The sequence below is a fragment of the Falco naumanni genome, chromosome 2 (genome assembly GCF_017639655.2).
Source record: "Falco naumanni isolate bFalNau1 chromosome 2, bFalNau1.pat, whole genome shotgun sequence".
Classification (NCBI taxonomy): domain Eukaryota; kingdom Metazoa; phylum Chordata; class Aves; order Falconiformes; family Falconidae; genus Falco; species Falco naumanni.
The window spans coordinates 9690631-9706434 of record NC_054055.1 but is presented as its reverse complement, the minus strand read 5'-3'; the positions used below and the strand labels follow the sequence as shown (position 1 = coordinate 9706434).

General features: G+C 45.6%; 1 protein-coding gene across 1 annotated transcript in view; it reads left to right on the top strand.

Annotated features, from left to right (window-relative positions):
* The first annotated feature begins 2006 nt into the window (after positions 1–2006).
* Positions 2007–15804, top strand: part of ME3 (malic enzyme 3) — a 136390-nt gene continuing 122592 nt past the window's right edge. Inside the window, exon 1 of the mRNA XM_040584379.1 lies at positions 2007–2381. Within this exon, the coding sequence (XP_040440313.1) occupies positions 2193–2381 (189 nt within the window). The 5' untranslated portion in view covers positions 2007–2192. The remainder of the gene's footprint in view (positions 2382–15804) is intronic.

Below are 15804 nucleotides of genomic sequence, written 5' to 3'. Positions count from 1 at the left end.
TTTCAACATGAAGCTGTGGGCTGTTTTTTCCAAGAAGAAGCACACAGTGTTTTACAAAACAGGCAAAGTGAACTCATTGCGTTTTGTTAGTGGTGCATCCACTAGAAAGCACTAGATGGTGTAATTAGGTTCTGCAGGTAGGAAGAGCTAGATTCTCCAGGTAAATGCATTTGCTCAGAGCCTGAGGATGTACACCTCTTGCTAGGCCAGCTAATGCTACCACCCAAGACGCTCCTCAGCTGTGTCAAGCAACCGTATTGTGCAGGCTCTCAGCCTGGCACTTCTTCCTCTGTCACATAAATCTCCTCAAACAACTTAATGGTGTACTTCTGCAAAGCAGTCAGGGAAGTTTCTCCTCTTTTTTTATCTTTGCTCACTAGGAGTGGCTCAAGAATCCAGAGATTTAGTATTATGGACTCTCCTACAAACAGCAGTGTCAAATGTCCTGTTTGCTATGCACATGGCCACAGCCACCACAAAGACACTGCAGAATTTACAGTGGATCTGTAATGGTGTGGAGAACAGCTCACTCAAATTTAGGCTGGGTGAGACCACTGTTGTGCTGGCTGGTGGGAGCAGGAAAACTTTGTGAAGCTGGCAAGATGTTGACTTAGTTTTTATGCAGATTCATCTTCCCAAGATCAAAGTCTCAAATTTTTCTAATTTATAGCTATGCAAAAAAGCAGTAATAGTGGAAAATTCCCTCTTGTGTCTTCCATGCACTAAGAATCCCCCTCATTATAACCTGGCCTCAGGGATGCACATATTCCTTTACCTCCACTGCATGAGTGGTGCATCTCCACATATGGCCAATTTGTGGTATTTTAAAGCAAAAGGAAAAAAAAACCAAAGACCTGACCAACCACCTCACTCTCAGAATATATCTGACTGGGTGGGGAAGTATTTTCCCCCATGGTCCTAGTAGTTACTAAGTGGCCACAGTCCTGAAATATGAGGTTTGAATATAATCATTGTTTTATAGCAGAGGCGTAAATATCCTGGGCACACTGAGGGCAACGCATGAACCATGTACTCTTTAGGGAGAAATCATAAGGTCATGGAATTAAGCTGAAATAGCTTATTTTATGGAGTGCCTATAAAATGCCAAGGCAAGAAAGGACAAGCATATCCAAATAATCAACGCCTTTCACTCTGTAGTCTGTTCTTTTCTGCACAGACTGTATCATTTGTCCCCCAAAATATGAAAGCATATTAAAAAATACATCTGCAGACAGCAACACAAACGGAAGGAGAAGCTGGAGAGCGCCCAGAGCAGACCTGAGCTTCGCCATGGGGACACGCGTATGGGAGCAGTGTTGATCTGAGTGGAACCGATCCCGAATCGTCCCCTGTGTTGGGGACTCAGCCAGGCAGTGGGTTTTTATATGAGAAGTGATAGCAGCGATGGTGATGTCGGCATTTCAAAGGGTAAAAGAGCTCATCTCTTGTAGAAACAGATGCAGGGCCCTGCCTTCTTCGGTGACTTGGATATATAAAAGAAATACATGTAATACACACGTGACCCTCATATAGTATATGCATTGTGTATAGGCAGTATATGGCATATATAGATTTTATACATGGGACACACAGATTACAGGTAGACTGAAATGCTGAGCTACCCACGGCCGCTCACACTGCAGAAGGGGGCAGCCTGGTTAGGCCTCCCCAAGAGCTTCCCAAGGACCCACAGCTGCCCCCTCCGCCCCCCGCCCCGCGTCTGCCCCAGGCCCCCGGCACCAGCCCCGCTCCCCGCAGCGCCGGCCGGGGCTCCCCCCTCACCGTGCCCTTCATTAAAGCCTCAGGGGACAGCACCGGCACCAGCGGAGCAGGGGGGTCGCGGCGAGGGGCTCCGGCGAGCCCCGCGGGGGCGCAGCGCCAGCCGGGCTGACCCCGTCCCCTCAGGCCGGCCGTGCCGCGGCCGCCGCTGGGCCCCGGGCGGGGCGGGCCCGCTGTCCCCGGCGGGGGCGGGCCCCGGCGAGCAGCCCCCTCCCCTCCGCCGCCGGCTGCGCCTTAACAGGTAACGGAGGAGGCGCGACCGGGATCTGCTTCCTGGGTTTCGCTTCGCTTCGCCGGGGTCCGCCACGCCGTGAGGGGCCGGGCGCGGCACACCTGGGCCGGGCCGCCCCGCCCTCCCCGCCCCGCCGGGCGCCCGTCCCCGCTCACGCCGTCCCGGTAGACGCGGCAGGGCCATGGTGCCGGTGTGCGGCGGGGCGGGCGGCCGCCTGCTGCGGCTGGTGGGGGCCGGCCGGAGGCCGCTGCTCCTCAGCGCCAGCCGGGGCCGCGGCTGCCAGGCCGGGGGCAGCGCGACCCACCGCGGCGGCGCCCTGGCCGTCAAAAAGCGAGGCTACGACATCACCCGGAACCCCCACCTCAACAAGGTGGGTGCCGGCGGGGGTGTCCTCCGGGGGGAGGGGGGCTGGGCGGGGGGAGGTGGCCGGCCTGGGCCGCGGGTGTCCCGGGCGGTGGGTGCCCTGGCAGCTGTGCCCGTCCCCAGCGGGCGAGGGGCCCGGATCCCACCGGATCCCACCGGAGCAGGGGGCGAGTGACCGGCGCCCACCCACCGCCTGGGCCACCCCCTCGGGCCCCCGCCTGGCTGCCCGCGGCGCTGATGGCACTGGAAGAGCCTGTGGGGCGGCAGTGCCCTTGGCTAGGACCTGAGGTCATTTATTTGCCTGAAAAGATGAAAAATTAGGAAGGGGGAAGCGTGGCTTCTCCAAAAAAATGCAACACCGAAACTTGGGGTGTTTTGATGTACATGATGTTACGCTGGCGGCAGCGAAACGGATCGTTGACACCTTCATGTTAAAACAAGCATGTTCGGTGGTTATTGCTGTAAATCTTCTTTTTGTAGCATATGTGTAGCAATGTGCGTCCCGCTATCAAAGCAGTGCGTCTTACCAGGCTAAAGTGCTGAGGAAACATCAACGTTATTTACAAAAAAAAAAAAAAAAGCGTTTGGAGAAAGGTTCTCAATGAAGTCTGCAAGGTTTGTAAAATGAGACCCCGTAATTTAGCCCCGCTGTATTTTTCAGGGGTAACTAAGACTCTCTTAACTCGGGATCATAGTTGTTAACTGGGCTTAGCTGCAGAGGTCGCACCTCCCTGTGGTCCTGCTGGATGCTCTTCAGGGGAACTGAGCTGACCCTCTGCCCCAATCTGAGTTACTGAGTTACTTCCCATCTAATGGCTCCACCGACGACTTGATAGGATTTAAATAAGGTTAAATAAATTCCTGCTATTGATTATTACTCATTGCCCAAAGCCTGTGCCCACAGGCACTGTTGGGCTCGGCCTGACAGCTGTAGAAGGCTGTGCTGTCTGGCTTATACTTGTCCTCAAATTTAAATTGCCAAAATGGGTAGACTGATGCGGTTAACTTCATGTATCGGTCACCACACAAACAAGCGTTAAGGGCTTGAGAGATGTTGCGGTCAGTAGAACCATCTCTGACCTTGAAAAACCAGTGGAAGAGAGATTGAATCTGGTTGGATTGGAGTTAAACTCGGAGGCTGATGGCTTGGAATGGTGTCATCCTTCCACTTCAGAGGACTGCTTGGCCAGCTTCTGAGAGGTGTATGAGGAACCTGCTTCCCCGAGTTATAAGGGCATTACAGTCAGCCCACGGGAGAGAGAGAATAAGAGTGAGGAGGAGCTTTCACCCACAGGAGCTATGGTTCAGTTTGCTCCAGTGCCATCAACTGCTATCCTGGGAACCAGTATGGGCCTATCAACTCATGGAACGCTGGTGGTAAAGGCCCTGGAAAATAATACATCTTGTCCACGGTGTGGGAACCAGATAGGAAAAATATCAGGACTCGTAGACCATCTAAAGAGACCCGATGGAAGGAAAAAGATTGTGTTTACATGGTCCTGTTGTGGTAGGACAGATGTAAAACATCATAGTGTTGCCTGCTGCTTTCTGAAGTGCAAAGGGGTTGTAGAAGCAGCAACTGTCAATGGCTGGATATGTGAGGAATATAAGAGAGTACTTGAAACAAAAATTGGACTTGGGCAACATAAACACCTGGCACATCCAGTTACTGGAAACACGGTGTGAATTATTGTTGCAGCACAAACAAGCTGTCAGGCTGCAATAAGGATTTTTACCATCGGCCAGATTCTACTGTCCATGCTGTTTCTCCTTCCTCCAGAGGTCAGACCACACTGTTCCTCCTACTTAGCGGAACGAGCTACAGCTGCACATCGTCCATATCAATTAACCCACTGCCTTCGAGGCAAGGCCACAGCTGCATGTTATCAATGCTAATCAGCCCACTGCCTTCATTCCTCTACAAATTCTTTCTTCCTGCCCTAAAGAGGGTACTGTGAGAGGACTACACTGGCAGTGCTGGACTGATGAGGAGGTGGAGTTGTTGAAAAAGCTGCATAAGCAGTATGAGGGAAGTAAGAACATAAATAAGTTGACTGTGGAGCGTATTCTGTCAAAAACAACTAAGCAGGCAAGTGATAAGAGGACTGCATAAAAGTCCTGTAAAGAGGATGGAGAAAGATCAAGCGTGGAGAGAACATATAAGGAAAGAGGGGGAATACCTTGCTGACATTGGATCATGTGAGGAAAGAGGACTAAGGTCCCATTATAGTAGAAAAATTTCAGACTGGTTAACATCTACTAAGCTGCCCATCCTTCAGGGAGCTTCTGAAAAGGTGATAGAAGGGAAGGAAGGGTCCCTGTCGCTGATTAACAAGGCAGTTGAGGACTGCTATGCATGCCTGTTTATGAAGTCCTCAGAGTTGAAAGCAAGTCAGGGTCGAAAGTACCAAGTAGCCTACCAAAGCAGTGGATGAAGAAGAGGGCTAAGAAACGGGGCCAGTTCCTCTGATTCCGGCTGTTTTACTTGGATAGAGGAAAACTGGCTGGTATTATCCTGGATGAGGTAGAAACCCTAAAATGCAGTATCCCACTGGATGAGGTGCACAAAGTATTCAAGTCAAGATGGGAATTGCCAGGAACATTCAAGGGCCTAGGTGCTTTCAGGACCATGGGTCAGGCTGACAACTCAGCATTTGAAGCCATGATCGCAGCAAAAGAAATCCCTAAAAACGTCAAAGAGATTAGTCAAAATGCGGTGCCAGGACCAGATGGGCTTAGTTTGAGAGATCTTGTTAAGATAAATCCTCTTTGCACCCAACTGATAGAGCTTTTCAGTCTATGGCTAGTGACTGGCAGTATACCGCACATGGTGAAAGAATGTCAGGCTGTGCTAACATCTAAATTGGCTCTACTGGATATATTGAATGGCATCAATAATTGTCAACCCATTACTGTTGGTTCAATCATTTAAAAGTTGTTCTCAAGGGTTTTAACAGCGAGTATGACTAAGGCATGTCCCATTCATCTGTAGCAAAGAGGGTGTATAAGATCATCAGGATGTGCAGAGAGTTTAAAACTATTACAGCGTTTAACTAGGAATGCTAAGAAGGAACATGGACTCCTGGAAGTGCATTTTGTAGGTCTAGCTAAAGCCTTTCACACATCATTATGGCCCTTAAACAAAAGGGTGTGGACATTCACGTTATAGCCCTGGTTATGAACTTATATTGTAATACCAACACTCATATTGGCTTGAAGAATTAGCAGTCAGATCCTGTCAGGGTCCAGATCAGTGTAAAACAGGGTGGCCCACTATCTCCTATTTTATTTAACTTGTCTGTAGACCCTCTACTGTGTAAATTGGAAATGGAGGGAAGTGGGTTTCAACACCATAATGAGAAAGATAACAACTATGGCTTTTGCAGGCTATTTAGTCTTGTGAAGTGGCTCATTGTAGGGAACGCAAAAGAATATTGAAATTTTCGAGGTCTTTTGTTAACTTACTTGCCTCAAGATAGAAAGGGAAAACTGCTATGGCTTTAATATCAAGCCCATTAAACATACATATGCGATCAGTGACTGTCCTCCGTGGACAGTTAACGGCATTCCCTTGAATATGATTGAACCTGGCAGTTCTGAAAAATATTTGGCTTTATTTATTAATCCACGGATTGGAATGTCAAAACCAGAACTCCTAATAAAAATTAATGATTGGTTGCATCAAATTGAGAAGGCTCCTTTTGAAGCCATTTCAAAAAATTGACATCTTAAAAGAGTATACTATAGCATGATTGGTCTACTTGGCAGATCTACGGCACGCAAATACAAATTTAGAAACCCTTGACTTGGCCATTTGAGCAGCTGTCAAAGAATGGTTACATCTACTAGTGAGCACCTGTGTTGCCTTTTTATATTCTAGCACTGGGAACGGTGGTTTGGATATTACCAGTCTTGTGGGACTAATTCCCAGTGTACAGACTTGAAGATTGCACAGGATTGCAGAGTCTTTGGAAAAAAACAATAAGACAAGTTGTTCAACAGGAGGGTGTTGAGGAAGAATTTGAAAGATTATGGGTAGCAGAAGGATAAAGATAAAATACCATCTATTTGGCACCCAAAAGCGATAACGGTAATACCTGCCAAGGGGGAGGAACCAGTCTCATAATGGGAAGTACCTGTTCCAGATACCGTCTTTCTGAGGCCTTGTAACTGGCAAACCCAAGAATTTATAAATTGGACTAAATTGTTATCTCAGGGCCATGGTATTTCTAATTTTGACAGAGATAAAGTAATAATTGGATTGAGCATTATAGAGGCATTCCTCACAGGAAACCTGTTAACAGCAGTGCATTTAAGAGCTAGCGTATATCCAACTAGAGAATTTTTGGCAAAGGGCAGACAAGAGACTTACATTAAATTATGTAGACTCTGCCAGGCAGAAAATGAATCTTGCACACATATAATAATATCAAGCAGGATATTGCCCTGCAGTACAAGATGCAAGGATTAAGAGACATAATCAATTATATGTAATATCGCAAATGAAAAAAAAAGTGGGTTGTCTTTCAAGAACCATTATTGAGAGACAAGCAAAATGAGTTGTATAAACTGGATTTAATATTTGTAAAAGAAAGTCAGGCCCTCGTAGTTGACATCACAGTTCATGATCAACATCTTTAACTGTTGCTGCTTCTGAAAAAGTATTTAAAAGATCAAGTTCAGTAATTGACAAATGCTACTATTGTTAAATTTATAGGGTTCCTTTTGGGTGGGAAAATGGCATCAAGGTAATTATGATTTATTAGCTGGACTCTGACTCTCTAGTTCCCGACAAGAGAAGGGTCACTCAACATTTATCTAACAGAGCGCTCTTTTCTTCAGTGATTGTTGTACATTATGTTTGTAAGTCGCTCGCGCTGTTGTAAAATCTTGCAAATTGTAATGGTCTTTTTATGAATTGCAAATAAAATGGTTTTTCCTATCTTTCTATCTGTTAGGCAGGATCCAGGGTTACCTGTGGCCCACGTAGGAGTGAATTCTATTTCACAATGGTAGGAAGAGCTGATGGGGGGTAAAAAAAAAAAGTGCCCGTAGTATGTGGGGACATATCGTAATGCGTCACCTATCCTGCCAAAACACTAATTGTTTTGATGTAGGTGGATGGGCCACCTTTACTTAACTCGGGAAAGGAACATGTATAATATATATGTGTTTTATAAATAACCCCGTACTACTTTTCCATCCCTTTTCGTAATTTGAAGGGGAAGTGTGTGTCTGGATGCAAATTTTGGGATCAGATAGGTGAGATTCAAGAATGTTGGGTTCTGGTTTCTTGTATCAATATTGCTAGAAATAGAACTATGAATACATTAATTACCTTAAAAATAAGCAGGTATTATATATGGTATTGATAGTTGATGGGGCTATGGCTGTTTATCATCTGCTTGGTATGTAGTTATCCAACATACGAGTCTCCTGTGTCTTCTTCTGGACTGGGGACTCCCTGGATGACAACTTTTACTTTGTGTAGTATGCTGGGCTGCATCTCCTGGTACCCTTGCAGCATCCATAGAGGTCAACCCCTTAAGAAAGTCATGTGATGACGCAGGATGTTACTGAATATGCAACAACTTTGTAGGCAGTCTGGTTTGAATCATTATTCAGTGCATATCTGTGAGACTGAAAAGAAGAGGAATTGCCAACTATCTCGTAAGTAACAGTAATTTGTCAGCATTAAGTGGTTTTGATGGTTTTTTCTTCATCATCTCGTTTGTTCCCTTGGGTGTTTGATGATAGTTACAGAGAGTGACATTGCTAATGTTTCTAGTAGTTGTGCATGTATCGAGTTGAACTGAAAAATTAATGCTTTGACCTTTGCTCAGTGTAATGCAATAATAACACACAAACAGTTGACTCTGTCACAGTTTAAATTGATCTGGCTACTGCAGAAATACATTCTGAGTGTTCCATTTGATAATTTTCAGAACTGAGGCTTTTGTTAATTGTTTCCTCCCCTATTTAATTGGCCATGATAAATCTCCCAGCTGGTCTCCAGCCTGGGTGTCTGCTGTTTATGTCATTACGTTCCTCTGTCAGTGTCAGTGATGCAGTCATCTAGAGAACACCCAAAGGAGGACACAAATGGCTGACATCTGTGGTAAGAGCTAAGATGTTTATGCACCTAGATAACTAGTCATTAGTAAATTTCCAAACTTTTCTAAAGAGGCTTCTATTTCTCTGTTGCTCTTAACAGTTTCTTGTATCTGAGGAATTAACTGTGATCACCTGAAACGGGGTATTTCAGACAGTTCGTATGTTTAATGTATGATCGATGGCCCTTTGGTCTGCTGTGCTGCAGTGGTGTAGGTCAAAATTGGGGATCTCAGTAGTTTTTCAGCTGTTGTGCTCTCATCACATAGCAATTACTATTTAACCCTTTGGTAGCTGAATGTGGGCATGGGGTCATTGCTGTTTTTCTGCAGTGGATCTTATTTAAATCTAAGCTTTTCATCTGATTGAAGGCTGCTCTGCAGGGATGGATAGTCCTTACGTCTTTCCAAGGACCTCTGAAAAAGTTCTACAGGAGCGAGGCCACGGGCAGAAAGTGTTCTGCTCCTTTCTTCAGCGCCCTGGCTGTTTGATAGCTTTTGGGTGAAGTTTGAAGTGTCAGTCTAAAGCAATGAAGTGTGCGATATTTATTCAATGAAGAAGACTGTCACTCTGGCAAAATCACAGACAGATTTACAGTCTGTGGTTACTGATTCAAGCCTTTGCTTGCTTACTAGGTTCAAGGTGCTTTGAAGCAGCAGCAGACTCAGAAGTCACTGCTGTTGGGTCCTCTATAATACCTTAACTATCAGTAATATCCTCTATCCTTCCAGCTGCAGGGAACAATAAGGGAAGAAACAAGAAGAGCTAGCAGATGGATGCCTGGTGTCACTGACAGAATTTTGGGTACTTTGATTGTGGGTGATTTTACAGGATACCAGACCTGCTGGCAACAGACACAGTACACCTTTCTCAGAGCAGGAAAAGAATCTTTGCGCAGGAGTTAGCAGGGCTTGTTGAAAAAACTTTAAACTAGATTTAAACAGGGAAAGGAATAAAACCAGGCTCACCAGAGATAAGCCTGGGGGTGGCACGCCAGTGTTTAAGGGACAGTGTGCTAGCAAGGTCCTTCAGTCTTCCATCTCCATGGAGGTAGGGATCGGAGATCCATTTGGCAGCAAAGACACAAGGGTTATTGATGTGTTAGAAACCACAGAAGTGCCTGAGGATGGTCACATAAGAATTGGGCCTTCTCACCACGAACAGGTGGTTGGATTGATAGTCCAGCTGAAGTGCTTCTACATCGGTGCACGCAGCATGGGCAATAAACAAGAAGAGCTGGAAGCCCTTGTGCAGCAGGAAAGCTATGACATAGTTGCCATCACGGAAACATGGTGGCATGACTCATGTGACTGGAGTGCTGCAATAGATGGCTATAAACTCTTCGGAAGGGGTAGGCAAGGAGGGAAGGGCCTTGGGGTAGCCCTGTGTGTTAGGTAGGGTTTGGGCTATCTAGAGCTTAAAATGATGGTGGCGATAAACTTGAGTGTTTGTGGGTAAGAATCAGGGGGAAGGGCAACAAGGGAGATGTTACGGTGGGAGTCTGTTATAGACCACCCACCCAGGGTGAAGAGGCAGATGAAATATTCTATAAGCAGCTAGGAGAAATCTCACCGTCACTAGCCCGTGTTCTCATGGGGGACTTCAACTGCCCAGATGTCTGCTGGAAATACAGTACAGCAGAGAGGAAACGGTCTCAGAGGTTCCTGGGGTGTGTGGAAGAGAATGTCCTGACCCAGCTGGTGGGGGAGCCAGCCAAGGAAGGCATCCCGCTGGACCTGTTTTTGTGAACAGAGAAGGACTTGTGGGTGATGTGGTGGCTGGAGGCCCCCTTGGGCACAGCAATTGCAAAATGATGCAGTTTTTGTTTCTCAGAGAAGTAAGGAAGAGGGGTCAGCAGAAGTGCCACCTTGGACTTTGGGACGGCTGCCTTTGGCCTGTTTAGGAGCCTGGTTGACAGAGTCCCTTGGGAAGCAGCCCTGAAGGGCCAAGGAGCACAGGAAGGCTGGACTTCCTACAAGAAGGAAATACTAAATGCACAGGAGCAGGCTGTCCCCGTGTGCTGAAAGGTGACCTGGGGGGCGGGGCGGAGAAGACTGGCATGGCTGAACAGAGAGCTTTGCCTGGAACTCGGGGGGGGGCGGGGTGGGAAACCAGGAGAATTTATGGCCGTTGGAAGAATGGGCAGGCTACTCAGGAGGACTACAAGGATGCAGTGAGGTTATGCAACGAGAAAATTAGAAGAGCCAAAGTCCAGCTAGAGCTTAATCTATTGCCATAAAAGACAATTAAAAATGGTTTTATAAATACATTAGCAACAAAAGGAGGGCTAAGAAGAGTCTCACTTCTTTAATGGATGCCAGGGGAAATGTAGTGACGAAGGATGAGGACCAGGCTGAGGTACTTAAAGACTAAGGCAAAGAAGGCATTAATAGTAAGACCAGTTCTTCCCTGGGTACAACAAGGAGCACAGCTCTGATGGGGGGCAGCTGAGGGAACAGGGGGTGCTCAGCCTGGAGAGGAGGAGACTCAGGGGGGACCTTATCGCTCTCTACAGCTGCCTGGCAGGAGGCTGTGGGCAGGTGGGGGTCGGTCTCCTCTCCCAGTAACAAGCAACAGGACAAGAGGAAACAGCCTCAAGTTGTGCCAGGGGAGGTTTAGATTGGATAGTAGGAAAAAATTCTTCACCGAAAGGGTGGTCAAGCATTGGAACAGGCTGCCCAGGGAAGCGGTTGAGCCCCCATCCCTGGAGGTGTTTAAAAGCTGTGTAGGTGTGGTGCTTAGGGACATGGTTCAGTGGTGGGCTTGACTGTGCCGAGTTGGTCTTGATGATTTTAAGGGTCTTTTCCAAGCTAAATGATCCTATGATTCTGTGAAAAGCAGGCTGTCCTTTGAGAAGCTCCTCTGTTTTCCAAATCTGCCTGAAGAAAAAAATGAATGGAAGAACTGGTGATAGATGTCAGAAATTTGCAGTCATTTCTTTCCTTTGGTCATTGTTTACTATGTGAAGTTTGTGGTTTTTCTGATGTAAAGAAATTGAATTCCTAAATATTGATCAAGACTGCCAACACTGTATTAAGCATGGATTGTAAATGAGTTTGTCCAGTCCTTAAATCATTTGGCCAAGCTATGTATTGCATGTAAGAGCTTGCTTGAGTAGGTGTTCTGGGGAAAAATTAGAGGAGGAAGCTTCTTGCAGTTAAGGCAAGGCTGTGTTTCATCTCTGAGATTGCGTTTATGTGTCACACTTTCTGTGTGACATTGGGGAGGTCACATGTGAGGAAGTTAGTAGTTTGAATCCTTGGGCAGTAGGAGGAACTTTGAAGACAAAACCAGTTATGCTTCATCTATGCTAATGAGACTTTTAGTGCACTGCACGTTTCTGCACTATTCAAAAACTGTTCTTCCTTCTGTTGTGAAGTATTACAGCCCGTGGCTGATCCAAGTGCAGGGCTTGGAAAATGTCAGCAGTCTTCTGAGAGGTTCTTGCAGTCTTAAAAGATGATAGCAGCTGTTCTCAGTTGACAGAACAGTCTCAGAAATAACAGGAGGATGAAGAAGAGCTTGTCACATATTTTCATTAAGCACCTCGTGAAGTCGTTCTTTTTCTTCCTTTGAATGCTGCAGAATTGAAAAACCTAATAGTGTTAACAATGTCAGGTAACTACAGAGAACTGGTAAGAGTGTTCTGTGGTGATCCAGCTGCAAGCTGGGTGCCAGGAGGATTTGTTAGCTTTGGCCATGTGTAAGTGACTTGCTGACAGGGCGGCAGCAGTGCTGGACTTGTTGAGAGACAAGTCTGGGGGGCTTCAGCCTTGTGAAAAGCTAATTCAGCACTCAGACCCTGGGAGGAAAGATGGGGCATCTCTTACCCACAACCTTATTTATCAAAGTTACCTTGTGTTTGGTGTGGTTGAGGCTGTGTTGCCTTCTCTCTGACGCTGCTGTCCATTCTCAAGATTTGTGCATTTCTGCTCGTCTCGGATGTGATGTTTGTGATTCTCCTGTTCTTTCAGGGACTCTTGTCAAATTCATGTGCCCTGTGTGTGTTCTAACAGACTGAGCTGGACAATTCCCAGTTTAGCCACACACCTATAGGCATTCAAAAATCTTGTCCAAAATCCACTGTAATTTTGTTCATGACATCTGACTGCAGTGTTCAGTTGGAAGGTTGACTGCATTTCATGCATTTTGCTGGAAGTCCTAATTCTGAGATGAATCATGCCTCATTGGAGATCTGCCATCACAAACACATGCAGAACTGGATGTCACAGTTTGTTTTCAGAGTGGCAAGATATTGCTGTATTTGAAGGGTTGAGATAATAACATACTAAACCTTTCTGCAAGGTGCAGTATATGGATCAGAATTTGGGGTCTTCTGTGTACTTCTGGGTACTACCCTTTTGATGTGTATGCATGCTCTCTGTTACTTTTCATGTAATGTGGCATAATGAATTGGGGGGAAAAAACAACCAAACAAAAAAACACACAAACTCAAAAAAACCCAAAATTACCAGTCTGGATCAGTAAGAATGAAACTTTAAAGAAGTGCTGTAGGTGTCTGGACTGTTTCTGGAATGTACTGCTGTACACATTAAAATGCGGAAAGCTTGTTTGTCCCTCAGCTTTGCGGTGATTAGAATGGAGCTAACTGAAGGTTCTTTGAATGTAATGTCAGTAATTTGCCACTGCAGCTGAGAAAAAAAATGATGGAACCTTGCAAACAGCTGTACACAGCAACTGTGGTGAAACAGGCCTGAAATGAGCTGGATTTGTAATATGATTGCATTTAAACAAAATTAGTAATGAGCACAAGAACAGTGTGTCTGAAATGGCAGTTGGCAAGATCAAATTGAGGCAGGATTCTGTTTTCAGATTAGTAAATCTCTCTAAATCCACAGGTTACGTTCTTGCAGCTGGAGTTCCCAGTCGGCTAGCTTTAGGTCTGGGTAGGCGTGTAACTGCTGAGTTACACACCGGGCTATAAGTGGCTGTGTGACTCCCAGCATTTGTTAACTTACCCATCTGTTCACATTTTGCAAAGTTATAGAGTATGAGGTGGGCGGAGTTTGGAGATTCCTCTCTTATTTTTCAGGAGCCTGTAGCTAGTTGAGTAAGTTTGAGGGGACAAGTTTTAGACTAGACAAGTTCATTAAAAAAAAAAAAAAAAAGGAAGAAAAAATCCACTGAGGGTTACTAAATACCCTAAAACCACACCTGGCTTAGAAAGTCCCCAAACCAAAAATGGTGAAAGGATGGGAGCGTGCAGCGTTATTTACCTTTCTTAAGGTTTATGGCTGCTGTTGAAGACAAGATGCTTATGTAGATGAACTGACCCTACAGGATTCTTGTGTTTCTAGGGATATCAAACAAGCAGCTTTCATGGGCAAACCCTGCAGGACATGGGCCACTTCAGACCCAAGCCAAACCGCAGCTGAGAGTGCTTTTTATCCAGTCATGCTCCAACTCTTCTAGAGCTGAAATGTGAGTGAGCTGGAGTGCAGTGCAGTATGATGAGCCTTCAATGGTGTGCAGAGCAGAGAGGCTGTTTTCCTGATTTTACTTGTTCCTTATTTCATTAGTCAAGTCTAGGTGTATTGCCATTGACTTCAGTGGAAGCAAACTCTGAGGAGATGAGCTTTGGCCCAGTATTTTGGCAAATGTCGTGGTGTTCTGGAAATATGATTGCTCAGTGAGATTTGTTTTGGCTTTCATCCTGGTGCATGAAGTTCTATTTTTCTTTGTTTGGTGTTTATGTCAGGCATATCTCTTTTTGAGTCCAGAGTATCTTTTGGTGGTGGCATTTCTTTGGTACCAAAACATTAGGAACTTGTTGTTAATGTCATGGTCAGCAAACTAAGCCTGAACTAAATCTGTCAGGGTATTAGCCTGAAAAAGTCCCTTTGCTTCCCCAGCTTGGATTCCAGTTCCTCTCCTTTATCATAGCCAAACCAGTAGACCATCTGCCTTCCTGTCTGTCTGCATAATCTCTTGCCAACATTGTCACTCTCTCCTTTGGGATACCACTAATGCTTTGGGAGTAGAGCTCATGTGGAAAAGCTTGGAAGCACAGAGGAAGCCTGCGGCTGCCAAGGTGAGAGGGGTGCCGATGCAGACCCTGCCTCAGTCTGTGTTGTACTAACCCTGTAATACGTTGGTCCTCATTTTGCAGTTGGGCAGCTTTTTATAAGTGCTGAGTTTGCTTGCAGTCACTCTAAGTTATTAACAAAAATAAATTACGTTTGGACCAAAATGCTTGTTGCTGTTTTCTGAGCAGTTTGTTGTAAAAATACATTCAAAATTGCCTATAAGTTGTGGAAATTCATCATTTTGGAAGCTGCCAATGTCACTTTTTACCATGCCCTTTCTTTTAGAGAAGCCTTAACCCTTACACCAGGCATGTTTCGGTAGGGCAGAGCAAAGACCGAATGTAGCTCTTGCTTCATAGCGTGGATTAAGTTTTGTGGTACTTGAGTAAGAATTGCACTTAAGTAACACAACTGTTTAAGTAGTATGAAAATGGATATTGTTGCAGTTAGAATGGACAGAAGGCCGACTGTTACGTCTTTTACAGCATTCCTGTCTGCTGCATCTAGTGAAACAGGTGGCAAACCACCAGTTGATTATTCTGGAAGCACTGTAGATGTTGATGGGAAGACTGAGAATATTGTATCTGGGGTTAGTCCTGTAAACAGTCTTCACTCCACTGACCTCAGCAGGCTTCAAGCCTTGGCCCCCGTAAGTAGCATGACATATAATATCATTGACATTAGGAACTGTGTGCTGCTGTATGTTCAGATGAGTTGTTGGTGCTCATCAGAATTAGTGATGGTTTAATGGAAGCTGCTGAAAGGCTGTGCTAATTCACAAGATGGAGTGAAGAGCAATAGTTAGTGGCTTGGTTTTGATTTCAGATGGATTTGACATGCAGTAAGGGTAATGACTAGAGATGGGTCTGGTGGTGTTTGTAGTGTTGTGTGGCAGAGTTTTTGAGGTTTGTGTGTCAGATCTGGCACCAGCTGAACAAAACTGGACCCTAGAGCAAATTTCATTGGACTTGATTTTGGATAAAGAGAATGTAAATTTAATTCCCCTCTAAATTCTATAGCAGCCACCTCCAGAAGAACACTCCAGCTGCTTGTTACTGGCATTCATTCAGAGCTGAGAAAGAAAAGGTGGGTCTTTAACAAATAACTGCACTCTATTGATACCTCTTGCTGAAGGGAGAAGTTTTATGACCGTTTATAATATTTAGGCTCCTTCAGGGCTATGGGATAGTGTTCCTTCTCTGACTTGCTATAAGTGATGCTGATTTCCCTTCCTGCCCCCTCAACTTGCCTGGCTGATGTGGAGGTACTGTG